The sequence below is a fragment of the Lepeophtheirus salmonis genome, chromosome 10, assembly GCF_016086655.4.
Source record: "Lepeophtheirus salmonis chromosome 10, UVic_Lsal_1.4, whole genome shotgun sequence".
NCBI classification, from domain to species: Eukaryota; Metazoa; Arthropoda; class Copepoda; order Siphonostomatoida; family Caligidae; genus Lepeophtheirus; species Lepeophtheirus salmonis.
The window spans coordinates 16,539,283-16,565,430 of NC_052140.2; the positions used below are offsets into that span (position 1 = coordinate 16,539,283).

Below are 26,148 nucleotides of genomic sequence, written 5' to 3' on the forward strand. Positions count from 1 at the left end.
ACATTTGTAGTATTCAACTAATTATAATTTTATCAAGTATCAACCACTTCCATCTATAAAAAATGAATTTAAAGAATATTGGGCTATTTATTACATGTATTTTTTAAATATAAAAATAAATTGGGAATTCCTTTTTTTTCTTATTCTTTTTTGATTTTTGCACAAGATAGCTACTTTTGTGCTGATGTATACCTGGCGATTCATAATTACCTTCTTACTTTTGATTCGGGCTGAGTGAAGGTCAAAGTATTGTTGTGAATGAGGCTTGAATGTAAATATTAATCTAATATCAATTTTCATACTATCAAAAAATACATCCGGAATTGTGTTGTCACGGTATCAATATTTTCATACTGGTTCAATTACTAAAACTAATATAAGTATTTGGACATTTCTTAGACTAAAACTATAAATAAGAATGGATGTAAGGGCAAATGGCGTACCCATACAGAAGCAATAATAGGATTTTGGTATAGGGTTAGCTCAGAAAATTGAATTGATGATATATTTTTCGGAATAGAAATGACAATTTTTATAATTATTTTTTTCTTATAAAGAAAACCATTTGTTGCGTCATAGCTGGTCAATATTTGATAATGTAATTACCAGGCAAGTGTCGGTCTCAATTCTTAATTCAGTATTATAATATTTTGTTACAAACTTTTGAATGAACTCAGGACTCATGGAGGCCTACACCTTGTGAACAAGCGGATTGAGGTCATCCAAGCTACAACAAATATCTAGATGGAAAAATAAAGTGAAGGGGGGCCAAAATTTCTTAGTTCTGAAGCAAGATGTTCTTTACTTAGATTAAGTTAATCTTAAGGCTAGTCACAGGACACGCATAGTATCCTCCAGGGGTGTTTATATAGCCCCCCTCCCCCACATCGACTCCAAAAACAATATAGTTATATATATATTTTTTGGCTAGACCAGGACCAAAAAACTGACCTGGGGAAAATACCCTGTGGAAGATTGCCCTGCAGAAAATTCCCATGGAGGAAAATTGCCCGTATTTTATTCAAACTTGATGATGAATAATAACACGGAAACTTTTCTGGTCATCTTTATGTTGTATATTAGTTTGTCTAGCAATGTTCCTTTTGTTATTTCACGCAGACATTTATTGTATATCTTTTTACAACACTACATATATGAATAATAGGGATCATCATCATCCATTCATCCCTCCTTTTATCACCTGGCTATTTTTGTTCATAAGGTACATTTGGAGTAAGTAATTAAGGTTATGTCTGGCACTAATTTACACTACCCCTGTGTTCAACGTATTGTTCTATATAAATATAATATTCGGTCGGTACTATATATATAAATTATAATATATTTATAAAGTTAATTCTTTTTCCTGTTTTTATGGTCCTTGTCGTCATCATCTAAAAAAAAAAAAAAAACATAAAAACCGAGGGATCAAATTCACAAAACGTTAACAACATGCTACAATTATATATATAATATATATTTAATTTAATACATATAATTTTTATAGTATTTAAAAAGTTGTTTTAAAATAAATAGTATGTTGTAATACTAACACTCTTAACTTGCTTACTGATCAGATTACTACAAAGTATATATTTTATACCTATATTAGGACGGTTTGTATTTTTTGTTTTGTCGATTTCTGAATATATCTAGCACAGCGGGGTTGCCTTACTAACCACAAAATCAATGGGGATGAAAATTGTGTGCATTTTCGACATGTTAAAAAAACCAAATTAAATCAACATGGTAAAAAGGAGGGCGTTTGCAGAATTAAAATTAAAGGGGCTTAGTTTTTCTAATCTATTTTTCACAAAAATAAATAAAAACTATTCACAAAAATTATATTTTTTGGAAAAAAATCCAAAAATATGTAGTTTTTCACAAATAATTAAAATTTTTTGAAAAAAAAATTTAAAAGTTAAACTTTTTGTTATTAGGATTTTGAATTTTTTCGAAAAATAAATATGAAAAAAAAAATTAATTAAAATATGAAACATTGAATTTTCTCGAGAAAAGTTTTAAAAATTAAATTTGAAATATTAAATTATTTGGAGAAAAATTTTACAAATTTAATTTAGAAATATGATATTTTTTTGAGAAAAATTTTAAAAATCAAATTTTAAATATAAAATTTTTTGGGACAAAATTTAAAAATTAATAGCTACTCATATAAATTAAATTTTCTGGCAAAAAATTTGATAAATTAATTTTGTTTGTAAAAAAAAATTTGAAAAACTTAATTTAATTTCAAATATTAAACTTTCTAGTAAAACGAAGAAATTCCTTAATTTGGGGGGATATAGCCCCTCCAGCCCTCCCGCTGTGGACGACCCTGGATAATCCTGACAATTTGAATAATATTCTGTAGGAGAGCCGCTTCACTGTCGGTACGCTTCACTAGATCAGTTACAATCAGCTGTGACAAGGTATCAGGGGGGAGGAAGGTAAAAAAAAAAAAAATAGGAATCCTTTTAATCTTTGAAGAATATTTAAGAGGAGAGTAGGTTAGCTGTCATGATGTTTCATTATACCAGTTACGTACGGCAGTGACGAAGGGGAAAAACAAAAGAACCGACTCCGAATATACCGAATAAAAAATTAAATATTGATACCAACTCAATTAAAACAGTATTGAGATTTATTTTTGTATTTTGTATGATTAGAGGGGGCTCTTTTGTCTTTCCCTATGTTTGGCGGCGACTCTTTAGAACCGTCCAACAAGACTCACAAGTAATTACAACTCTGGAAATAATCCTCAGTGTTAATCTTTTATGAGCACAAACGAAATTTCAATCGGGTTTTGAATATAATTGAATGTAGCAGGAAAGGAAGTTCAGTAATCAGGGGTTAAATAATTATGACAACTGATAAAGAAAAGAAAATTCATTCTTCCAATTACCAATTCCAAAAACGCAGACCCGCTAAAAAATACACATGATTACATCACAAAAATATACACTGTATTTTGTTATGAGCAGTCGATATTTCGGATTCTTTTACTCAAATCAGTGTCCAGCAGGACGTTACCTCAATAACCACCATAATTTACATTGTATTTTAGGTCAAATGTGGATATATCTGCTTCTTTTACAGTAATCAGTGTTCTAAACGTTCAATAGTGGAATTAGAATGAGCTCTTGTTAATCTATGAACACTTCAAAACAATGATTGAATTTTTATTCTAAAAAAAGTAAACCGATACGTGACATATTACAATTTATTTTTCAAAGCATTTCTCATTATTTTTTTACACATTAAGAGTGTGTTGTGTTGTCAGCTGTACGTTTATTTGATGTTTTAAGCTTAATCACTTTGATTGGTTGAATCAGAATTAGCTCTTGTTAAGCTGTGGTTAATTTTAAACAATAATTGTATAATATTTCCGTAGTTGACAAAAATTAGAACAATCTCTATCAAAAAGAACATAGCGAGGAAGAAAGAGCCCTTGCTGAAGATGTGTTGGGCATGACCCACTTGAATGCAGCCTCCTGTATTTTCAAATAACCTCATGTGGGAGGGGGAGGTATGGGAAATTTCCTTATTTTGAAGAATATTTATGAAGTAAATAAAGAATTTGGGTCATTTTTCGTCGAGATTACAACAGGGTGTGCAACTTGAAGCATTAAACCAAGTGGTGAAACGTAGACCATGGGATCAATATTTGTCCAATCAGAGTTTGCTACGCAAAAGCTATATTTTACGCTATGAGCGTCTGGTATTGAATATTAATATATAATTAACAATGCAGCTTCCATGAATTCTCCCCATTCATTGAGTTAACAACGAGACGAGCTCGGCAAATGAAAAAAGAGTTGCATACAACGTGAGGCTGTTGTTTAACAACAAATTTTGAGCGCATAAGCAGGTATGGGGTTATTTGGTGTTTTAATGGCCAGCCAGAATTGTTTTGGCGTCATTTTTTTTTTTTTTAAGGGCATCAATCAACGAAATATTTATTCCCCAATCGTGTAAAAGGCAGAGTCCTATTTGCAATCCGTTTCAAACGAGACAAGGTTGAGATTGCAAACAGCTTAAACCTGAACAGGTTCATTGTCTGGAGAGTCAGTGTGTGGGGTTCAGTTGATTAACACACCAACAGAACCTCCTGCAACAAAAATACAAGATGATGTCCAGGATCTAGAAGGAATTCCCAAATCTACCAAAAGAGACTGTCAATTTAGATCTGCTTTCCAAGTAGAGCTGAGGCTATTATTGACTCCAAAGGTGATAATATTGATTAATCTCATCTGCCATTGGTATATATTAAAATTGGATTATTACTATAGGAGAAAATCTTTTTTTTTTAAATTTAGTTGGGTGTTAAATAGACATTGCGCCCTATACGTCATTTAGGGAAATGACATAAAAGGATAAATTGACGTCATCTGTAATGGTAAAATAAAAAGTTCCATCGTTCGAGTGGAAAAAAGATTTTCTCTAGCCCAAGAACTCTTATCAGGCTATTAAAAGGCGCATTCAACACTTTCTTACTAGCTTTGGTGTGACCTATAGACAATGAAATACCTTTTCTGCACTAGATATAATCGAAATTCGAACAAATTTTACTTACAAACAGATAATGTTCTAGACAAGCTGCATCATGCAAGTTTGATCTGAGCCTTTTGCTGATTGGGGTTGCTATAGGTTAATGGGTTTTACTTTCGTTGAAATATCATCTTAGTCCTTGATAATAGAGCTCATGAAAAGTTTTTGAGCTATTTCTCAAGTTTTTTTTAAAAAGTTGAATTGATTGTTGTTTTTTTTTAAATGTTCCTTTAATTGGTCAGATGGAGTTGCACTGATTAAGTATAAGTAAACGTATTACTAATACAATTACTCTATCTGACCAAGAAATTGCCTTTGAAGTCCATATATACAGGAGTGTTGTTAGGATTATATATATAGTTTTTGTTTGCTTGTTGTTTTTTCTTTGGGGGGAAATGTTTTGCGAGAAAAAAATAAAAAATCTACAGCGGTTAACAAAAAAAAAATTTTTAGGATAAAAATTTTAAAAATCAAATTTTGACTATTGAATTTTTTGAAAAAAATTTATAATTTTCAACTGTTGGAGAAAAATTTTAACCTATTTCTTGGAAAAAAATTTAAAAATGAAATTACAAATATTAGATTCTTCAGAAAAATAATTAAAAAATCTACAGCAGTTCACAGAAAATTAAATTTTTGTTGAAAAAATTTCAACAATTAAATTTTCTAGTAAAAAGCACAACTAACTTTTTATTTTTGAGCGGGGGAGGGGGTACAGCCCTTGCAGATGCCTCTAAAATATAGTATAAATTTCCTTCTCTAGTAGTGACCGTTAATTGAACAACGCTTTAAAGAGTTTTTATCGTACAAACACACATGAATAACATTGACTTATGTAACTAAAATACCTTATTTTCCCATCAATTGATAACTTTTCCACACTAGATCTAATGGAAAAGCAAACAAAAGTTCCGGCACAAACCTCCCTAATATACATATAATAAATATACTTTATAAAGAACACCATAAAAACTACGAGTTAATTAAAAAATCATTAGAACCAAAACGCTATAAAAATAATTACTAAATTAAACACCACTTATGACTTTTGTTATTATTTTACATTCTCTCTCTTTCTTTCTTTCCCTCACCACAAACAGGTATATAAATGCATAGAATCATGCTTCGAGACTACCCACTATCACCTTCATCTCCACACAATTCCTCTGGAGAGTCACCTCCAGGAAGCCTAGCGCAACAAAAGCCCTCCTCCGCACTTAGTATCTTCCATGAAACCGAGGAACAAATCCTGGAAGTGGACAAGAAGCGGATTTATAAGTATGTATGTAATAAATCTTGAGACTTTGTCCATCACCTACTTTATTTTTTTACTTTTTCGTTTCGATCTCGAGTAATTTTTTAAAAGCGACTTAGACCGATTTTTTGGTAGAGACCGCAGTCTCATGTATTTAACCCAAGTACCCCTAACCAGCACAAATAATTTTTAGCTTCAGTGACTGAGGCCTCAATAGAATTATATTTTGGAAGGGGTCTTGGTTTTTGGAATTTTTTTGGAAAAAAATATCAAAAATTTTAATCTTTTCAAAAATATTTCAAACCATCATATCTATTCTCAAAAAATTAATTTTTCTTTGTAAAAAAAAATCAAAATTAACACATGTTCACAAAAGAATTAATTTTGTTTGAGAAAAATTTCAAATATTAAATTCGTTTTAAAAAAATTTGACAAATTAAATTTTTTTGAGAAAAATTTCAAAAATTATAGCTATTCTCATATAATAAATTTTTGGAAAAAATTTCAAAAATCCACAGCTGTTCACAAAAAAAAAATTAAAAAATTCAATAATCCATATTTGCTCTCAAGAGATGAATTATTTTTGGAAAAAAAATCATAATCCTTACGTGTTCACAAAAAAAAAATGGGAGAAAAATTCAAAATTCCATAGCTATTCACAGAAGATTAACTAAATTAAAAATATATAATTTTTCGGAAAAAAAATCGAATTTTAAATTTTTTAGAAAAAAAAAAAAAAAAATTGATTTGGGAGGGGGGGTGGAGACTACAGTCCTTTCAAGCCAATCCCTGGTGACTTCCCTGTGTTATGTACAACTTGTGAAATATTCTTTCAAAATCTCATGTACCCCCTATGGTATCGTTGTAGTATCTGTAATATCGTTATGCGATATTTGAGAACCACTGATATAGACTGATATTATATAATTCTAGAAACTCTGTGATTAATAGTAACAGTATATATTCTATGACGTCACTATTAAAAAGCGTGGTGCAATTCAATCATCAGTCGGAAAAGTGTTCAGGTATAATTTTGTGTTTCCATTAACCTTGCTTCTGACACTAAATTATTTTTGTATTTGTATTAATCCAGGAATTTTAAATTTAATACATATCCCAAATCTTTATGTACCAGATCTAAATTTCTAAAGCATGCACTCTAATTTAATTGAGATAAAATTAATTTCCTGTTTATGGTCACCAATATAGATAAAACAAAAATTATTCGTTTTTAAGGTAATTCTGTATCTCTTATAAAATATATTTGGCTCCCGATTTTATTTTCAACAATCCCTTCAGTAGGCTTAAATTGTGGGTCTCTTTTTCAATTTTACAGAAAAAAAATATTCCTTCCCCCGCTGTTATTTCATAAATGTTTCCATTTGTTATGGTTCTGTAAAAGATCAAATGTATGTCAAAGTCTAGTCTTTTACTATTTATGGTATTCAAAATTCCCCTAAGAAAGGGTTTTTACCCTATACATGTTTCTTGTGTATTGATCTCTTTTATTGTGTTTTCGTCAATTCAAGGACATGTAATCTCCGAATCTATCGATTTCCCAATCCCTTTTTGAACTTTAAAATCTCCAAAATCCCTTCCACAAGCATGGTGCATTTTGCGTGTCAAAATTAACGGAGGGAAATTGATGAAACTGTGATTGGCTGTTAAAGTATTATAGGCACTATTCAAATTTTCAGCCACCTGGCTTGCGCTTTCGCCTTGTTCGAAGAAAAACAGTCCAATGTACTGTTTTTTCTCTTTGCTGATGTCAATTTTTGACACCAGCTCAAAAAATACTTTGTCAAACATTAACATAGCATGTAATCTTATCTTTCAAACGCCATCCAGCGTAAGCCGATCACACTTATACTATGCGAGATACACATTATTAAAAAAATCCATTGGAACAATAAGGGATATTTTAATAAATACTTATTTTACTAATGAGAGACCAATTTATTTCTAGATCAACCGTTTTTGATGTTTTCATTATGTTATACAAAGATTTTCCATAGATTATAAATATCTGGATAACCTTGAAAATCTAAAAATATAATAATAATTCTAAAACAAATACTGTGTAGTGTGTACATATAACCAGGGCTACCTCGAGGGGGTAGGCTGGAGGGGTTGTAAACAACCCTAAATATGAAAAAAACTCATTTTTTTCGAATATCTTTTGATTTTTTTTTCCAAAAAATTTAATATTTGAATTTTTTTTCCGAAAAATTATTTCTTTTCTGTTAAGCAATGTGAATTTTTTGAATTATTTGTGAATAGCCATGGATTTTTAAAATTTCATATTAGAATTTTTTTCAAAAAATTTAATTTTTTTTGTGAATGGCTATGTGTTCAGGAATTTTTTGTCCAATCAAATTTATTGTTATAGGTAGGTTTGGATTTATGAAATAGATGAAAAACGAGCCCCCCCCCTTCCAACAAAAAAAATATAATCCTGCGGGCGCCCGTGAGGACATTTAGAATTTATCCATATTTTACAATATAAATTTGTAACCATAAAACTAAAATATATTTATAAATATTTGAAATTTGGATTTGCTGTTAATTTGAGAGTTGCATAGGGCTTTGACTATTCTTAATTCTATTTTTTCTCTGACAAGAGTCATACCGGTCTGATACTACTTTAGGATTTCCGGAACAACGCCAACACTAGTATGCATGTGTTGATCTTTGTTCATAATATGTAATGATATTGAACATAAATATTTTACAATATCTATTTGTGGTTGCCATTCAATAAGCAAATAAATATTTGAAGGGGGAAAATATGTAATGATAATCACATTGATGGCTTGTGATTCATGTATATAAATTTATTTTGTAATGACTCTTAATCATGATTAATTATGTGTATTTCCAGTCTGAAAAAAAAGCAGGGCCTAAAAGAAATATTTGTATTGCATTAGATCAAAAATTTTGACGTCCTATTCAAAATCTTAAGGATGCGTATGGATCAGACAAAAATAAATCCCATTGAACCATCCTTGCTAAATTACGTCATTATAGATATAAGTAGCTTATTGGGGACAGTTGATGTATTTTGTTTAAAAACACAAAATTTGAAATGTAATTTAAAATCTAAAAAATATAGAGAAAGTTCCACACCATTAATTTGTTACAGATATCCTTTTTGGTAAACAGGGATCTAATGTGAACCAGTGACGTAACTAATGATTGAGCTGGTCTATCTTGGAACTATTAGTTACTGAAGAGGCCTACATCAGGTAAAAGGATACACGAGGGTTGATATAATAATAAAACAAAAAAAATTTACCACAATTATGTTCACTCATTCACACAACTTCCATTAAAGAAGACTAAGGTTGGGACTTTTGTAGAGCGGGTAGAGAATGAAACTTTCATGGTTCTTTTTGTCTTTTTTTTTTTTTTTTACAAAAATACCTTCTTTAGGAAAGTTTATAGGATGAACATAGTGCAAGTAGACTTTTTAAACTCATCGGAATTAAGGGTGATAATGTACCCTCGCCCACCCCCGTGATTGCCCTTTTCCTTAGATTATTTGAATACTTATATTTATTTTAATTTAGTCATCATAGCCTTTTTCAAACCCATAAAGTTTCTTAATTATTTAAAAATTCAATGTAAAGTTTTAATTTTTGTGGGAGTGGTATTGTATAAAGACACTTCAGCAAGGAAAGCGGGTCCTTGTCTAACATACCTCTTTAAGCCTGAAACGGGTTCTGAACCGATTATACTTGAGAACACCGTAGAAAGATATATATTTACTCCTTTCGGAAGCAGAACTGATTCTCGATAAAAGACTAGACAATTTGTATTGCACAATGACGACCCAAGGAGAAGAGTTTTTCCAGAAGAAGTTTGATGGAATCCTTCTTTAAGAAGAACATTTTCACTTGGATCCCACCAACGTGCCCTTAATGGAAGAAACCTTTGGTGGTTTTTTCGAAACCTTGTAGCATTGCTGTTCCGATAATGACTTTTATTTTTATAGTAGAAGGGAGAGAAATAAGGGCAACAATTTCTCTTCAGCCCTCTGGCTGTTTGAGTAAGATGTACTCGGCTCTGGGGATCTGATCTTACACACCAGGTTCTCCCAGATAAGACGTAGTAAGATTATAAGTATCCTTTGTTGACGATCTCTTACTTTACTGTGCTAATCTATATTAGACAACTTATATACTGTATGGTGTAAAATCTGTAAGGAGGAAGAGGGTAATAGCCATGGTTTAAAATAATATGATCAGCCAGTATTGTAGAAAAAGAAACCGAAAATAAACCAACCTACCTTAATCCTTATCTACGGTCGGAGGCTATAGAATCTTTAGATTAGGGATGTCCAAAACGTGGCCTGCAGGACACATTGCAGCCCACTAAATATTTAAGTAGGATCCACTACTAATTCTCACTTCAAGTAGTATTTTGTATGAAAAATTATCCTCATGAACAAAAATATGAGAAAAGATAGAAATTAAACAAATTTTAAGTTTTTTTTTTTCTATGAACAGGTCATTCAGTCTAGGAATTTATTTAATTTTTGAAAAATTTTATAAAAAAACCTACATAAGCCTCTAAACCGGGTTACCGGATAGGTTTTTTTAAAGCTGTTTGCCTTTGAAAAATTAGATTTGGGCTGAATCTGAAATAAATATATATATATTTAATAATTTTGTTGTATACAGCTATTTTTGATGAAATTTAATTTAATAGGTTATGTGGTCCATTAAAATGTTTCAAGTGGCAATGCAGCCCATTATATTAAAAGGTTGGGCATCCCTGCTTTAACTAATGAAGTTGTTGATCTGTTACTCTCCGGAGCCTATTTGCCTGACAATTTGAATATTGTTTGAGGGAAGAGCAGCATAACTGTTATGATGTTTTATTAGATCAGCTGCGACCAGCTGTGAAAGGCAAGAAAACAACAGAAATCCCACCCTGTATATAGCAATTACATAGGTAGGAATTACTCCGATGTCAATCCTTAATTATACTCCAAGTGCAACAGGAACTTAAATTTATAACTCCACAACAACCCCACAGCCTTAATCCACGTCTTTCGTGCACTAGTGATCACTAAATATTTATATTTTCTCTCTTCATAATCAAAGAGAAATAACAACAGCTTTTGAAAATATAAAACACCTTCCATTTTCATATTATTTCCATCTATGTTCCTATCTATACATATAATATAGCTAGGTTGCTTCGAATGCAACATAGCCGCTGCCTTTTATTAGTAGTGTTGTTTACGGACCATCCTCATAAACTAATTACTTTGTTTTGTGTGGAAGGTTTTCATTTTATTTTATTTTGTGTGTGTGTTTTTTCGTGACACAAATTAGCACGTACGTACATCATCCAGATGTTCCCCAAGCTCTAAAATAACAATTATTTTAGGGCTTCTCTAGAAAAAAAACATCTCACTGACCTTGGCTATAAATGAGTTCCTCTCTCTGTGTTAGATTTATGTAATAGTATGAGCATATTTCTGTTGATAGTGTTGTGACCATATCAATATGGGCAACAAAGTTTGATATCCGTATTTCATTACTTTTTCGAAATAAAATAAAAGGTAAATGTGTGGCAACTGAGAACAAAAGCTAGCTAGAATGGTTTTTCTACAAATGGAGTGTGGATTACATTTCGAGGGTAGAAGGACATTTTGCCATTACTCAAAAATTACAAACATGCGTGTTATTGCGTAAAAGTCATCCTAAAAGTATTATACTTAAAAACAGAGAAATTCAGACTGTTCAAATGATTTTTTGTGTAATTTATGAAAATCATTTAATAGCTTCAATTTATAATTTATACAAAATAACACTTTTTTCAATGCATTCTCATATTCTCGGATTTATTTTGGAAACCCCAACATTTTTAATATCTTTTCTGAATCCCCAAAAACTAATGATGTATTTTTTTTTTTCCAACAGAATACAAACTTTTTATGCTTTTTACTGTAATTAACCTTGCATAATTTGATTTTTTTAAAATTCAATTTGTAAACTTTTAATACCAGGTGGAAAATTGAAACTTACACCCTTGTATTATATTGATTTAAAAGATTCTGTGAAATTAATTTAGAACTGTTTGTACATTTAGCATCTATCAAGAAAACATGAAGGTCTCAGCCGATGAGGAGTGGGCTCCCACGGACCCAAACTTCATTTTCAATACTTGCAAATCTTTTTGCAAGAAACCTGACGCCATCTGTGAGGCTAATGGTGGCCGAATAGAATAAATCAAATTGAAATTGCCTATGTATTAGAAAAAGATGAATAAAGATTTTTGCTAAATGAATAATTAAAGAATGGTAGGCTATTTTCTTTTTTCTTTCAAACTGCGTAAGTCTCAAGTTTCCACCCGGTAAGCTTCATTTATCTGTATATTAAGGCGAAATATCCTTGAGGCAAAATAGTTTTAAGACAAAACTACCAGGCACCTTATAAAAATCGTTTTAGCTAATTTGCTTACAATGCTGTTAACGGAAAGACAAAAAAAAGAAGATCTAAACAATCTCTAAAATAGATTCAACTCTAATAAACAAACTCAAACAAACCGAGCACAAATATGTTTATCTCGACTTTGAATCCTCACATCACTAATTTCAAGAGTACAAATAAATATATTGGAATTGCAAAAACGGATATCTTATATTTATATATAATAGATATTTTTTTATTATTCTTTTAATCATAAAATACCTTAGAGGGAACCGATTTTTTGTACAAATTTATGATACCTGTTTTTTATTTTCTTTTTGGCTCTAATTCTATATTTATTTTTGTAGGAAATTTGGCAAATTTATCTTTACATACGTATATATTATTTGTGCAAATAATTCAAATTATCTGATTTAATAATCTATGGTTGTACCTATATATATTTATTTATTTTATAACTATCTAAGGTAGGGAAATAAATATATAAATGCACGAACGATTGAGTAAGGATATCAGCTGATACAACGTGACGTCACATTTGTTTTTCCTTCTTACATTAACTTCATTGCTCAACACTCTATTTGGTGTTATAAAAAGTGGGACAATCCTCTTATTTCCAATAGTTAACGTTTAAATTATAATTCAGCTTTATACCCAGAGATAAAATAATAGGACACATTATATAAATTTGTCATACTTTATCTTTCTATCTCGGAATTGGAGATATACAAATGGTTGAAATTCAATGATTGCAACCTATTAATAATAAAGAAATTATATTATTGAAGAAGAAGGAAAGCTCGACTTTTTCGAGATATTCCGACAATTAGCAATTTGGAAGATTATCAAAGATAATAGAAGGTCTCATTATGTGGAGGAGGTTGTGGGTTTGTTTTGTATGAAGTATTCTGGGTCTTAGAGATGAGGCCGAAGGAGATCACATCTCATTAATTAAAGCACTAAGACTTTTTATTATATTGACCATGAAACATTACAGTATAATTACAGGATGAACGTACTAGGTATCGTGGAGAGGAACTTTTATGTCATCAAAAACTCCTTAAACAGAAAAATTACTATAAAAAAAATATATATCTATTCAGTACAAACTCCAATGATTGTATAATGCTACATAAAAACTTATTCGAACAATTGTGGTCGATTGAGTCGAGATACGGTTCGTTCTACTCAAATAATATATTCTTCCCATTGCCAAGTACTTTGGTTATTATTAAAAAGTTGCCAAATTTGAACTAATATTATCCGCTGTCTCCAATTTCGGGATTGAAAGAGAAAGTCGGGCGTGGAGGCAAACTTATACAATTCATTCCTAGACCCGACTTAGTAAGTCAAAAATGGATCCAAAAGAAATAAAATTAAGAAGTTTAAAATATCTCTCGCGAACCGTCGTCCCCTGCTCCTGAGTAGCTCCTATATCAAATAAATTTCGTATGGTCTGGCACTTGTATCTCAAATTATTACCCTGTGCCATAGCCCCGAGGCATAAAATATGTCCTGCCAGTCTGTAAAAATAAAATAAATGGGAAAACACATTTCAATTATCACCATTGTAAGAATGTTAGGGAAAAGAGAAGCTTTGCTGTCATGATGTTGCATTAGATCAGCTGCAAGCAGCTGGGGAATTAAGGAAATAAAACAAATCCCTCTACGTATATATCAAAGACAAATATATCGATCCTTCATTCTACTCTGAGTCTAAAAATACCCTACTTATAACCCCTGAGCAAACTCTTACTATTCCTTTTCCAATAATTACCAAAATAATGATACCAGCTTTAGAAAATAATAAATTCATGTAACGTTGCAAGGACCAAAAAGTTCCAGCACTCTCTAGGGCATATTTGACTCACCTCTACAAATAGAGATACAAGTAGTGTTGTGTCGATCCTTATGTAGTATGAAGACTGCATTCCTTCCTGTCCAGTTCAGTCTGGGTCTGTTCCAGTTCAGTCCTGCATATCAGTCCTAAAACTTATAAATTCAGCCTTTGGTGACGTCACTCAACTTTACGTCTTCTTCTTTTAATCATCAGTTCTGTTACTGAGAGTCCGAAGGGCTGGCAGTCTTAAAAACTGATCCCAAGGGCTGATAAGGCTGCTCCTAAGAATGGACTGGACCGAATAATTAAGGACTGGCGCAAAATTAGATACAGGCACCTGTAATCTTACTCCATATCTAGAAAGGCCATAGGCAGGAATGACTTCGATGTCGATCCTCATTTCTATTCCAAGTTCTACAAGGGATAACGCTTAAAACTCCCTAACAAACCCCTACGATTTTTCTCCCTCCTTTATGAGCACACATGTTTTGTCTTCAAAAATTAAATAATAAATGTAACAGCTTTGGAAAATTCACACCTCTTCCGATTGCTAACTAAAAAAGTTACTCAAACTTTCTAAGACATATTTTATACACCTCTGGTCATAAATGATGTTCATATCTACAAACGAAAAAAGTTAATCAACTTCCGCCTTACTATGCCGAACTGCCTATCTAATTCTCTTTGTCATCTCTATGTGTTTCTTTCTCCCTGGTGTGTATTTATAATAATATATATGTGACCTGTGAAAACAAATGCAAGCTAGAATGATTACTCTCGAAATTAAGTCTGGATTATGTACTTTAGTATTCTTCGATGAATAAATATGGTCAATTTCTATGAACAAATCGTTCTGATTAATTTTTTGGAAGTGCTACAAATTCAAATACAGCTTTAAAGTTGCCAATGTGCGTCTTCCGAAGGAATTAATTTTAAAATGATAGATTATATATGAAAGAGGTCATATCCATAAGTCTCATAATGCAAATAAGGCTCTAAACTATAGTGAAAATTGAACGTCAACATTAAAATAATGAAAAAGTTGAGCCCTTTTATTTGAAAGGTCCATATCGGAGACGATATGAGTCCCTGAATTTAAATAAAGCTTCTAAACTAATAAAATTATTAGTAGTTCTTAACTCATCCCACAAATTTGAATTATAAGCCTATAATTGACTCAAATATGTTTATGAAATATTAGTATCATGATGTAAAAAAATGATTGATCATGTTCTCATTTTTCTATCTTTGTTCAAGATTTTTTGTGTGTTGACTTAACATATATTTGTTACGTCAGGACAAACGCAATATTAAACACAAATTATCATTTTATTTTTCTACATCTAAAATATAAAGGGATCCAAATTTAATAGATTTATTTTTTAAGATGGATTAACAAAACCTGCAACTTTCATTTGATGTGTGAAAATTTGAATATGTCTAATATTACACCTTTCAAATACAATATTATTTTTCTTATAACTGTTCATGGAACTTTTACGACCTTTGTGTACAATTTGTAGACCTTCCGAAAGATGTATCATAATAATTTATTTATATAAATGGGAGTCAATTAGATTGGGAATACAAATGTGATCCAGACTTACTTTGTGAAAAATCATACCAGCTGGTTTTAATGTTAACAAGCTGCATATATATTTCCATCCTAACTTTCAGGGTGGTTCGATATTAGAGTCTTATAAAAAAAGTTAAATTACCCAACGATGAGGGTTTGTATTAAAAAATGTATTAATACTTTTTGACTGGTTTTATTTGGTGCTACTTAATTAACCAATATCAAATTCTATGTGCTTCCACTTGTTTGGAACAACTTGACTCATACCTTACATTTTAAAGTCAGGGGCTTTAAGATCAGGAGAAGAGTGCGACAAAATGGTTATGCCCCAAAAGTGCTTAAAGTTATCTTTATATCATTCTTGCACTTCATATGAAGTGTAGCCTGGGGCCCTATCTTCCTGTTGCAATATTTTGAAAGAAACTTGTAGACATAATATTCCTAATTTAGTGACGTTAATGTTAATGGGATTCTTAGAGGACCACACTGTAAAAACATTTTCTGATCGAAATAATATGTATATCAATTACTCATTAACAAATAATAAAATAATAATTTGCTATTTCAGACATCCACTCTTTCCATTACTAGTACTTCTGTTTGAAAAATGTGAGTTGTCCACCAGATCCATGGACTCTCCGTCCATTGATAGCTTTAACTCAGATGTTCGCCTCTTCATTCACCAACACAACCAGGATAAGACTTCTTTTCTAACTGAGAATGAAGAAACAAATGAATTGGTAAGAAATAAAACTACCTACTCATGCAGTCCCGTAACTAAAGTAAAGGCCTAGGAGGCCGCCCCTTCTCCACACTCAAATAAAATTGTACATAAATCAAATTTTATTCGACTAAAACTGCAGAATTGTGAGATAATTGTCCTACATATTATTATTTTAATCCTATAACGCCCTAACTAATTGACCTACAAATGAATTTTGGAATCCTCGAATATCAATTTAGCAATTTTTGTGGCTCAAAAACATTATTTCTTACATGACCTTTCAGTGCTACAAGTGTATTGCCTCATTGAAAAATTGCTAGCACCATAAAGTGTTTTTTTTAATTACAAACCTAATTTTACAGCTGTTAAATGAGGGAAAATAATTCTTACTTTTTCAATACACTTCAGCAAAAACAGTCAATTAGTTATTTTGAATGAATATGACTTCCTCAATTACAAGGCAAAATCTCGAAAATCTTTGATTTTGACTGTTGTTGTTAAAATTGAAGAATTTTGTATAATTTTTAGAACTGATCAAGGATTATAATTCCCAAAAATTACAAAATTATGTACTCATGTCCAGTTCAGTCTTGGGCAAGTCTAGTTCAGTCCTGCATATCAGTCAAATTTCGGTCCTTGATGACGTCACTCAACTGTACTTCTTCCTTTTTAAATCAGTTCTAGTACAGACAGTCCGAAGTCTTCCTACTGGTTTGAACCTAATACATAAGAACTGACAAAAAGCTAACTGCATAAATTCATTTACTATCAATCTTAATTTTCCCGCTTCTTTTTCAGATGATAAAGGCCATTCAAGTACTACGCATCCATTTGTTAGAGCTGGAAAAAGTGCAAGAACTCTGTAAGGACTTTTGCAATCGCTATATTACATGTCTCAAAGGAAAAATGCAGAGTGAAAATCTTCTTCGAAGTGACTATAATGGATATGAGTCGGATGACAGCAATCCCTCCTCATACCCATCCCGGGTACAAGCCAATAACAATAACAACAATCCTCTCATACATAAGTTCCAGTTTCATCATCCCAATCTGCAACATCCTGGTGGAGGAGTAAGACAGCTTATAATATGTACAGTGCCGTCGGAAGGGTTGGGGTACATTTGCAAATAGTTAACTTGTCTTTTATCCCCCTCCCCCCCCAAAAAAAAAATGAGAGCTTCCGACGGCCCTGATTTATGTACGAGTTGAAAACAGAATCAAAATGAAATGTATTACAAATAACTTTAACGTCAGGCCTTGGAGAAGACAGGGCCGTCTGCAAGGTGTGAGCTGATGGGGATGTAGCTCCCTCAACCCAAATAAAGGAATTTTCGCTTTTTACCCGAAAAATTTAATATTTGAAAAAAAAATTCTAAATAATTGAAATTTAATTTTTTCTTATTTTACTCAAAAAATAAATAATTTTTCAAATTATTAGAAAAAAAGGCAGAAACTGTTAATTACAATTGATTTTGAAATTTTTCTACAAAAAAAAAAATTTGAAATTTTTTTCAAAATTTTTTGTATTTGAAATATATTTTTTGTGAGCTCTGGGTTTTTTTTAATTTTTTTCCAAAAAGATTACATTTTTTAACTTGAAAAGTTTCTTCCAAATAATATAATTTTTCAAATTTTTTCCCAAATTATATAATTTCTCTTATTTTTTTTTTAAATTTAATATTTTTTAATTTGAAAATTATTAATTTTCTGTGAATAGCTAAGAATTTTTGAAATTCTTTCCCAAAAAACTTAATATCTTTTACCTCGTTTTTTTTTCTTTCTAGAAAATTTAATTTTTGGATTTCTTATCAAAATTTATTTCAAAATCTACTCCCCCCTAAAAAAATATATATATATGATCTAGCGGAAGCCCCTGAAAGATGTCTTCCACAATCCGTTCCAAGATAGTATAGGAAGTTCTTAAAAAAAAAATTAACCAAGTTGCTAAGCTAAGGTCATGTTGTGAATTTTTGCCTCAATTAAGTTGACTACGAGAATAGTTTTTTGTCCGCTAGGAGGTACTGAGGATCCCATGAATATTACTTCATAAATATCAACATGAGCTCTATAAATTCCCCCTTTTAATTGAATTAAACAAGCTTTAATTCATGAGGGAAGATTAGAAAGTAACATGAGCTGTGTTAGTTCTCAAATACTGATTCTTACTGGAGGAAATCACTTCAAGCTAACATACATACTTCGTTTTATAGCTTTGGTCCAGACGGACGATGAGCTGGCCTGTTAGAGCTTCCTTGGGAAGCAAGGAAAAGTCAGCAGTGACCAATAAAGTAAAATACATTCTTACTGATTGAAAATTGTCAAAATCGAATGGAATTTACAAGCCACGCCTTCAAAAGTGTCATAAAAATGGTAACATTGAGACATATCCTCAGATAGAGATCCCAATTTTGCTCCTTGCTCTATGATAAGTTGAATGTTTAAATCATGGATACCATTAATATCTTGCAGTTTAGCAACCTATACTTCTTTTTAACGTATGCTCAAGAAGATTTCGACAATTTTCACATATGGAAGCATGCTACAGCGTGACATTGATGTTCTTGGACAAAAAAAAATTCATTGGCAGCATGGAATGGATAAAAAAAGGACTACAGAAAAATGTTTTTTATCACAAACCCATAAATGTTTTAATTATGCAAAAATTGAATTTCACTTTGACTTTGATTCCAACTCGTGCGTACTCATGATCCTTAGAGGAAAGAGAAAATAAAATTGTTGAAATTATAACAGAACAAAAAAACCCATGTACTTAAATAAGTTCACCTATGCACGCAACCTCAATCAAAGGAATAAATAACAAACTGGGGATGGAACTTTTGTAGATTGCGAGAATGTGTAGACTCAAAATACCATCCCTAGTAATGACACAACACTTGTTGTCTTTTTCCTTAGACTTTCTTTAAAAACTACTATGAAAATCAGCTGTATTTATTTATATTTAATATTAATCATTACATAGATAGAAGAAATGTCCCCAAGCTCGGATGGACTCCTTCCCTTTCCCGTACTCATTTCGCCTCTACATAACGACAGCACTCATTTCATGCAGAACAGAGTCAAATACTATCCCAAATTCGTTCAGCCTTCCGAAGCAGATGTCATTTCTTCATTTGATGATACTTTCTTCCAAGAAGGTAAGATGATATTTATGTCATGACATTTACTCTTCTTATGTCTATATATCTACGAGTGGATATCTATACTCCAATTCGATAAAGTTTTATTTTTCCGATATAGCCTATATCGCAAAGGGAATATGAAAGGAAACGTAGAAAAATAATTATATATTTGTCAAGCTGTATAAAATATATCCCAAAAAGTGGGAGCGGTTTTTTCTAATTGGCCCTCTGAACAGGTTTATTATTTTATATAGCTGTTGTGATTATTATTTTATTCTTGACGAGGGAATATCAAAATATAAAGTAATGCCCAGTGCGTGTGCTCATGAAAAGGAAAAGTAACAATGAGGGTCTTGTTCGGAGGTAATCAGTGTAATCCCAGACGAGACTGGGAGTGTAATTGACTGGATGGTGTTGTAATAGAGTATAATGAGCAGCTGACGTTTAAAGAACTACACTTTATTTTTGAAGAAATGCTTAATTTCAGAGTATTCATTATTCACTGACGGGATCCCGAAGTTTAAAAATTTGTTTCGACGCAACTCCATCTCATCAATTAAAGGAACATTAAATAAATTGTTTCCTGGGATCTTTCTTAAGGACAATTTCCCGGGGGGACACAAGAAATCCCAGTACGTACCTTGAAGACTCCGTCATAAATGAATCTGAGGCACAAAAGAGTCCAAAGATTGTTCTAATTGTTTTTTCATGAGTTTTTTTTTTATATTGAATATGAAGATTTTTCATTAGTGGATCATTCAACACCCATATAATCATAAGTGCAAACAAACATAGATCAATAAAAATGAAATCAATCGATGATCAGCTAAAATGATTTCATGCACATGATTAAATTGTCCGGTTTTTGAATTAATCTAACTTTTTTTGACGGAACATAGTGTATGTTTTATCCAAGATAAAGGTTCCTCCTTCTTGATCAACAGCTATCACTTATTCAACTAAGATTAAATTTTGTTGTGTCATGTTGGATAAAACAGGGAAACAATAAATCATTGTGGACCTCGTACACGTCCCTGAAATGATGAAAAACAAGATCTACAAAGTATTTTTTTACTAACAAACCAAATACTATAATGTATAGAAGGGACAATTTTTGACTCAGAGGATCGAATCATATTTAGAACGGTTGTCCAAGAGGATTAAAAATGGTCGATTTCGATGGGAAAATCCCATTTTTTAAGATCAAAAGGTCCTTTACTACGCTAAAAGTGGCTTGAGAGGCATTAAACTTTATCAAACTAAGTTTTTCAATTTTTCTCTAGCTGGGGCATTGTTAGCTTTCATCTTCTGGAGGCGGGGGAGGGGAATGGGGCCTTAGCCCCAAAAATTATCAACACTCTAATATAATTACTTATATATGTCAATAAGTTTATTATATCTTACGATTGGTCTGAAAAGTCCCAGGCTTTACCCATGGATGACGCTTTTTTTTAAATAAAAACAATGTCCTTTGTGTTGTTGTGCTAAGGTTGACGTTACTTTTGTTATTTCCTAAACAAATGATCAAAAACAATTTTGGTTTTAATTTTACGTGCTTTTGATGGGAAAAATACCGATCAAGCTAAGGGTTTAAACTTGAAAATTGTTATGGGGACTCCGCTCCATAAAGTAAATTAAAATTTAAAAAAAAAGACTCATAATTTAAAAAAAACAATTTTGAACTAAAAAAAACTTGTTTTCTTTCTTAAGCCTAGGACTTTTCAACCCATATGTTATAAACATATATGATATTTTTTTTTTTTTTTTTGGGGGGGTATTTTCCTTAGCAGTTGTCATTATTATTTCATTCCTGAGTTAGTGAACATCCTTTCCTAAATAGATTCAATTATATTCAAAACCTGCTTGAACGTTCGTATGTCCTGATAAAAGAGCCTGAAGATTTGTTGTCAATCTATAATTGACAGTCCTTGTTGAACTCAGAGGAGAATTGGGAATCGACATTTGAGTAATTCTAGCAAATATAATTTTTATATACTATTCTCTTTCCTCTCTTGCCACAGCTGATCTAATGAAACGTCATGGGCATTATTCTTTGTCTCCTCCAATATATTCTTCAAATTGTTAGGGTTATCATGTTGATTTTCAGTTTCTTTTTTTAACATGCCCATTCCATAGAGGATTTTCACCTTTGATTATGATTTTGATTAAGTGTCAAAATAGTATCGATGTTTCCATTGTTTTCTGTCTTTCTTTGGCTAAAAAAATACAACAAAAATGTTGTTAATAGTAATTATCTTGCACTAAATTAAAAGGGCGGCCACGGGGGGCTTCTACAGCTCAGCTCAAAAGTTTGATGAATATTTTTTATCTAAGACAATATTCACACTCCATTTTTTAGTACTTTTAAAAAGAGAAGATTATGTCATTGGTAGATGAATATTATATGACCTAATCGTATTGCACGAACGGTTTCAAATGAGTGTAGTCACGAAACTACAGTTTTATAGTACAGGAGTACCAAAAAATTGTGTTCAATGGAGCCGCAGGTGGTTGGCTGGAGGGCTATAGCACCCTCCCAATTATTGAATTTTTGCTTTTTACTAGAAAATTTGATTTTTTCCAAAAAGATTAATCCATTTTTAAAAAATTTTGGCAAAAAAATGGCATCTTTTGAAAGTAAAATCCACCCTTCCCTCCTCCCAAATATAGTCCTGCAAATATCCCTAGTTTTAGTATTTTGGTACCTTTCTGACATTGTAGGGTGAATTAAGTGGAATAGAAACAAAGAATGAAGGTAGAAGAAAAGAGACAGAAGGGATAAAGAGAGAAATATACATTGAAAGAGAGAAGGGAAAATATGTTTTATTTCTGTCAAAAAAAATATATATATCCATAAACTCTAGTTTCAATACTTGTTTAGTATATTTCACTTTCAACCCCGTCAGTATCCGGTACCAATATAGTTGTACCGGGCTAGAGAACATCATTAATAAGTGAATACATATTACATTTACACAAAAGACAAATATCATGTGCAAAAAAAAATATAGGTCGTTCTATACTCAAACTTAATTGATAGCTTCAAAATTCACACACACTGAAATAAAATAAAATCTTAGATGACTTTGCAAAAAAAATAGGGGTAGTATAGTTTATACATAACAAGCTATAAAGAGTTTTCAGATGACGTCTGCATTGGAGTGTACGTCAGCCATTTATAGAGACTCAATAAACAAGCAAGCTGTATATGAATAGAAACCATTTTTTTTAAATTATGATATAGAAACATACTTAATAGTATGAATTGTAAGTTTAGATTTTTTTAAAGGGATCCCCGTATGCTCAGACAAATTCGGCTTAACCGATAGAAATTACTCTCTTTTTTTAATTTTTAGAAAGTTAAATTTCAATTATTAAATTTTTTCGAAAAAAAAATTCAAAAATCCACTGCTAATAATTACATTAGTAGGAAAGAAATTTAAAATAGTAACCTTTTGAAACATTTTTTTTTTTAAATCAAAGTTTCTTTATTATTCCTTATACCTACGAGCTAATTCAATAAAACTTCAGGCCAACTATACTGCTCTAGTTCCAAACATTTTTGAAACTTTGCGAATTATCACATCATTTTCGATTTTTTTAGCATACCAGCCGTTCATATTTTCTACAACTCTAGGCATTAATCTCTAGGTTTATAAGAATAACCCCGATTTTCTTCTTAATATTATGGAAAATGTCAAACTATTACATTGTACTGAGAGGTCATATTGTGACCGACTAATAAGAGAACTTTAAGGTTATCTGTATATCAAAAATCTAATTTTTAAAGATATGTCATTCCATTATTAAATGATATTTTTACGTAGTGTAGACAATAAATTACCTATACCATTTGAAAGGATAACTTATCTCTAATTATCCACCTTTATTACTTTCCTAATTGATACAAAACAAAATTAGTTGTACAATTCAAGCCCTTTCATAGGAATTTTCCTTATAAAGATATTTGATTTCATTCCAATATCAGTCTTTATCATTAGCATTCAGTAGTATTCGATACAGATCTTAAGTCCTTTATTTTATTTTATAGACATTTTATGAAGTTTTTTCAAAGATTTTTTTTTTTTTTTGAAAATTTGTCCATTTTATTCAATAGATATATTAACTCTATGACCCCAAAATATGCCCTTGTTCCAGTGTATGATAGAATATATGACGTCAGTGAAAATACAAAATCCATCTACCGGGTCCTCAAAAAAATTATTTATATGGAATACATTTATACTCTTATGATTACCATTTTCAATGAATATAGCCGCCCTCAGCGGTGATGCAGAGCTCAAGACGAGGTCGGAAGGCGGTTTTTCCGTAGGTACTTGGCGGTCATTGAGCCCAGGCCTTATCCACTGCGGCCATGATGGGCTTCACATTGGGTGGCGAACTGTACAGGCTTTGACCTCAATATGCACCTTTATGCTGTAGTCAAGTGGGTTGAGTTCAGGAGCCTGGGGGGCCAAAAATCCTTAGGCCGGTAAGCAACGTTCTTGGGGAGATTCTTGCCGAGGAAGTTTCGGACTGGTTTGGCGTTTTGCACAGGGCACCCGTCCTGCTGGAATACGATGGACCCCTCCCTGGTCAATTTCCGGAGCACTGGGACTTCCTACTTCTTGAAGTTATATATGTTGTGTAGAATTTACAATAAAAAAGAAGATGAGTAATTTAGAGTACATGAAATTACTAAAAAACTAGCGGTAGTACCGGGGATTGCCCGGAGTAATGAAGGACCAACTTAACGACCATTTTCCTTTGATAATATAGGTAGAAGATGACCCTTAGAGAAATCCTCAGTCTGACTCTCTGTTTTTCATAAGCACACTTACACGTAACTACTCTATACTTATATCACTTCATATGTGTTCTCTCCTCAAGAATGAAAGAAGAATAATGACTCATGAGTACTTTAGTCTTAAGAGTGCTTACTAATAAAAACAAAGAAAATTAATTTTAACATATCAGAGTTTATCTTTCTTTCCTATCTTAACAGTATATATACTGAAAATGCACATGAATTATGATACACATGCTACATACATAAGACATCAATACCAAAAAAAGACACACACAGTGCTCTTATTATACATGCACACAACCAGCAATATTTCATTTATCATTCATTTGACTAATTAATTTTTGAGTATTCTCTGACACATTATAAAGTTCAAATGTCCACGCTTATATTTTTTTAATACATAAAAACGAAGTAATAAAATGATAATATCAATCCATAGTTGATAATACCTATTTTTTTGTATAATTCACTTTTGTAACCAATCCAACCTTTTACTCGTCTGTTAAAAAATCAATTGGTGATCTGAACAGTGTTTTTTTTTTTAAACTTTGTTATCCTTGAGGAGAGAACATACAAGTATTAATAAAGTATTTGTGTGCACATGAATGACAGAGCTTAACACTGCATGAGACTCCGTAGGGCTGGCAATAGCTGTTACGTAGCTCTTTACAAAAAATGACTGTACAGGGCCCAAAAAGAAATTAAATGTTTCACATTTTTAGAAAAAAAATACAGGTTCTTTCTTCTATTTCTGTTACGAATGACCTTCATTAATAAATTTTTTGTATATTTATTGAATGAGGGTTATTTTTTTATGGCATTTTTAATATATTGTGTCTATATTCATTTCGTATATATTCATAGTCTCTATTTCTATCTTTTTTCATCACTTATAAAAGTAATAAAAGATTAATAAGAATGGGAATCACAAAACCAACATTATTTTCCCGAACCCGATTCCGGAAAAAGCCCCTGATTCCGATTAATCGACCCATAACTAATTAACATATTATTTTTCGATTTATTTTTCTTTTAAAAAACTTTTTTAATGTATACCATTATATATATTTTTTTCTAATTAATTTATAGATTCATCTCCAGAATGAGGCTCATCATCCAATGCTAAAGAAATACAAAGCAGAACACACATTTACAATATATGAACCTATAATATACTCATATGTACAATGTACATATTAAATATTATTATCTGTGAAGCAATGAAATAAATTACGTCAGTGATTAACATTACACCTAGCATTTTTTTTTTGTTATTGTTTTTGGGCCATGAACAATGAAATAGGGGAGTAGGTAATGAACGGGGGAAAAACAATTTTTAATGAGTAGAATTAAAGCGACAAATAACATGCAACATGCAAAAAATTAATATAGTAATTAAACACATTTTATGGAGTGTTCCGTGTGTCGACATATTAGGTGAATGAATTTGAAAAAAATAGTACAAACAATGGTAAAATATTTATATACTATTTTTGAAAAGTGTTTTTATGAGTGAAAAAAATGTTCTTGTTTTTTATAAAATTATATTTTACATTTTTAATAGTGTTGGATTCAATTATTTTACTTGAACTCGATAAAAATAACTTGACCACAGAGTGGGACCCAAAACGTGTCATAAATAGGATTTTATCACCTCTATTTTGATTGCAAGGTTTCATTACGTAACCAAACGACAGAGGAAACAAAATAAACAAGTTTCTTGTTTAAACCATGTCTCTAATTGTACAAAGGTTGGAGCACCATCAAAAAAATTACGCGTTTGCCATCTCCTCCACGCCGGTTTCAGCGCTG

At 31.4% G+C, this 26,148-nt stretch overlaps 1 protein-coding gene across 1 annotated transcript in view; it reads left to right on the top strand.

Annotated features, from left to right (window-relative positions):
- The window catches only part of LOC121125620 (homeobox protein Meis3), a 68,524-nt gene extending 42,937 nt beyond the window's left edge, over positions 1–25,587 (top strand). The window contains exons 2-6 of the mRNA XM_040720807.2: positions 5,649–5,826; positions 16,231–16,402; positions 17,185–17,457; positions 19,367–19,541; positions 25,426–25,587. Of these exons, the coding sequence (XP_040576741.1) occupies positions 5,657–5,826; positions 16,231–16,402; positions 17,185–17,457; positions 19,367–19,541; positions 25,426–25,442 (807 nt within the window). The 5' untranslated portion in view covers positions 5,649–5,656 and the 3' untranslated portion in view covers positions 25,443–25,587. The remainder of the gene's footprint in view (positions 1–5,648; positions 5,827–16,230; positions 16,403–17,184; positions 17,458–19,366; positions 19,542–25,425) is intronic.
- The last annotated feature ends 561 nt before the right edge of the window (positions 25,588–26,148 follow it).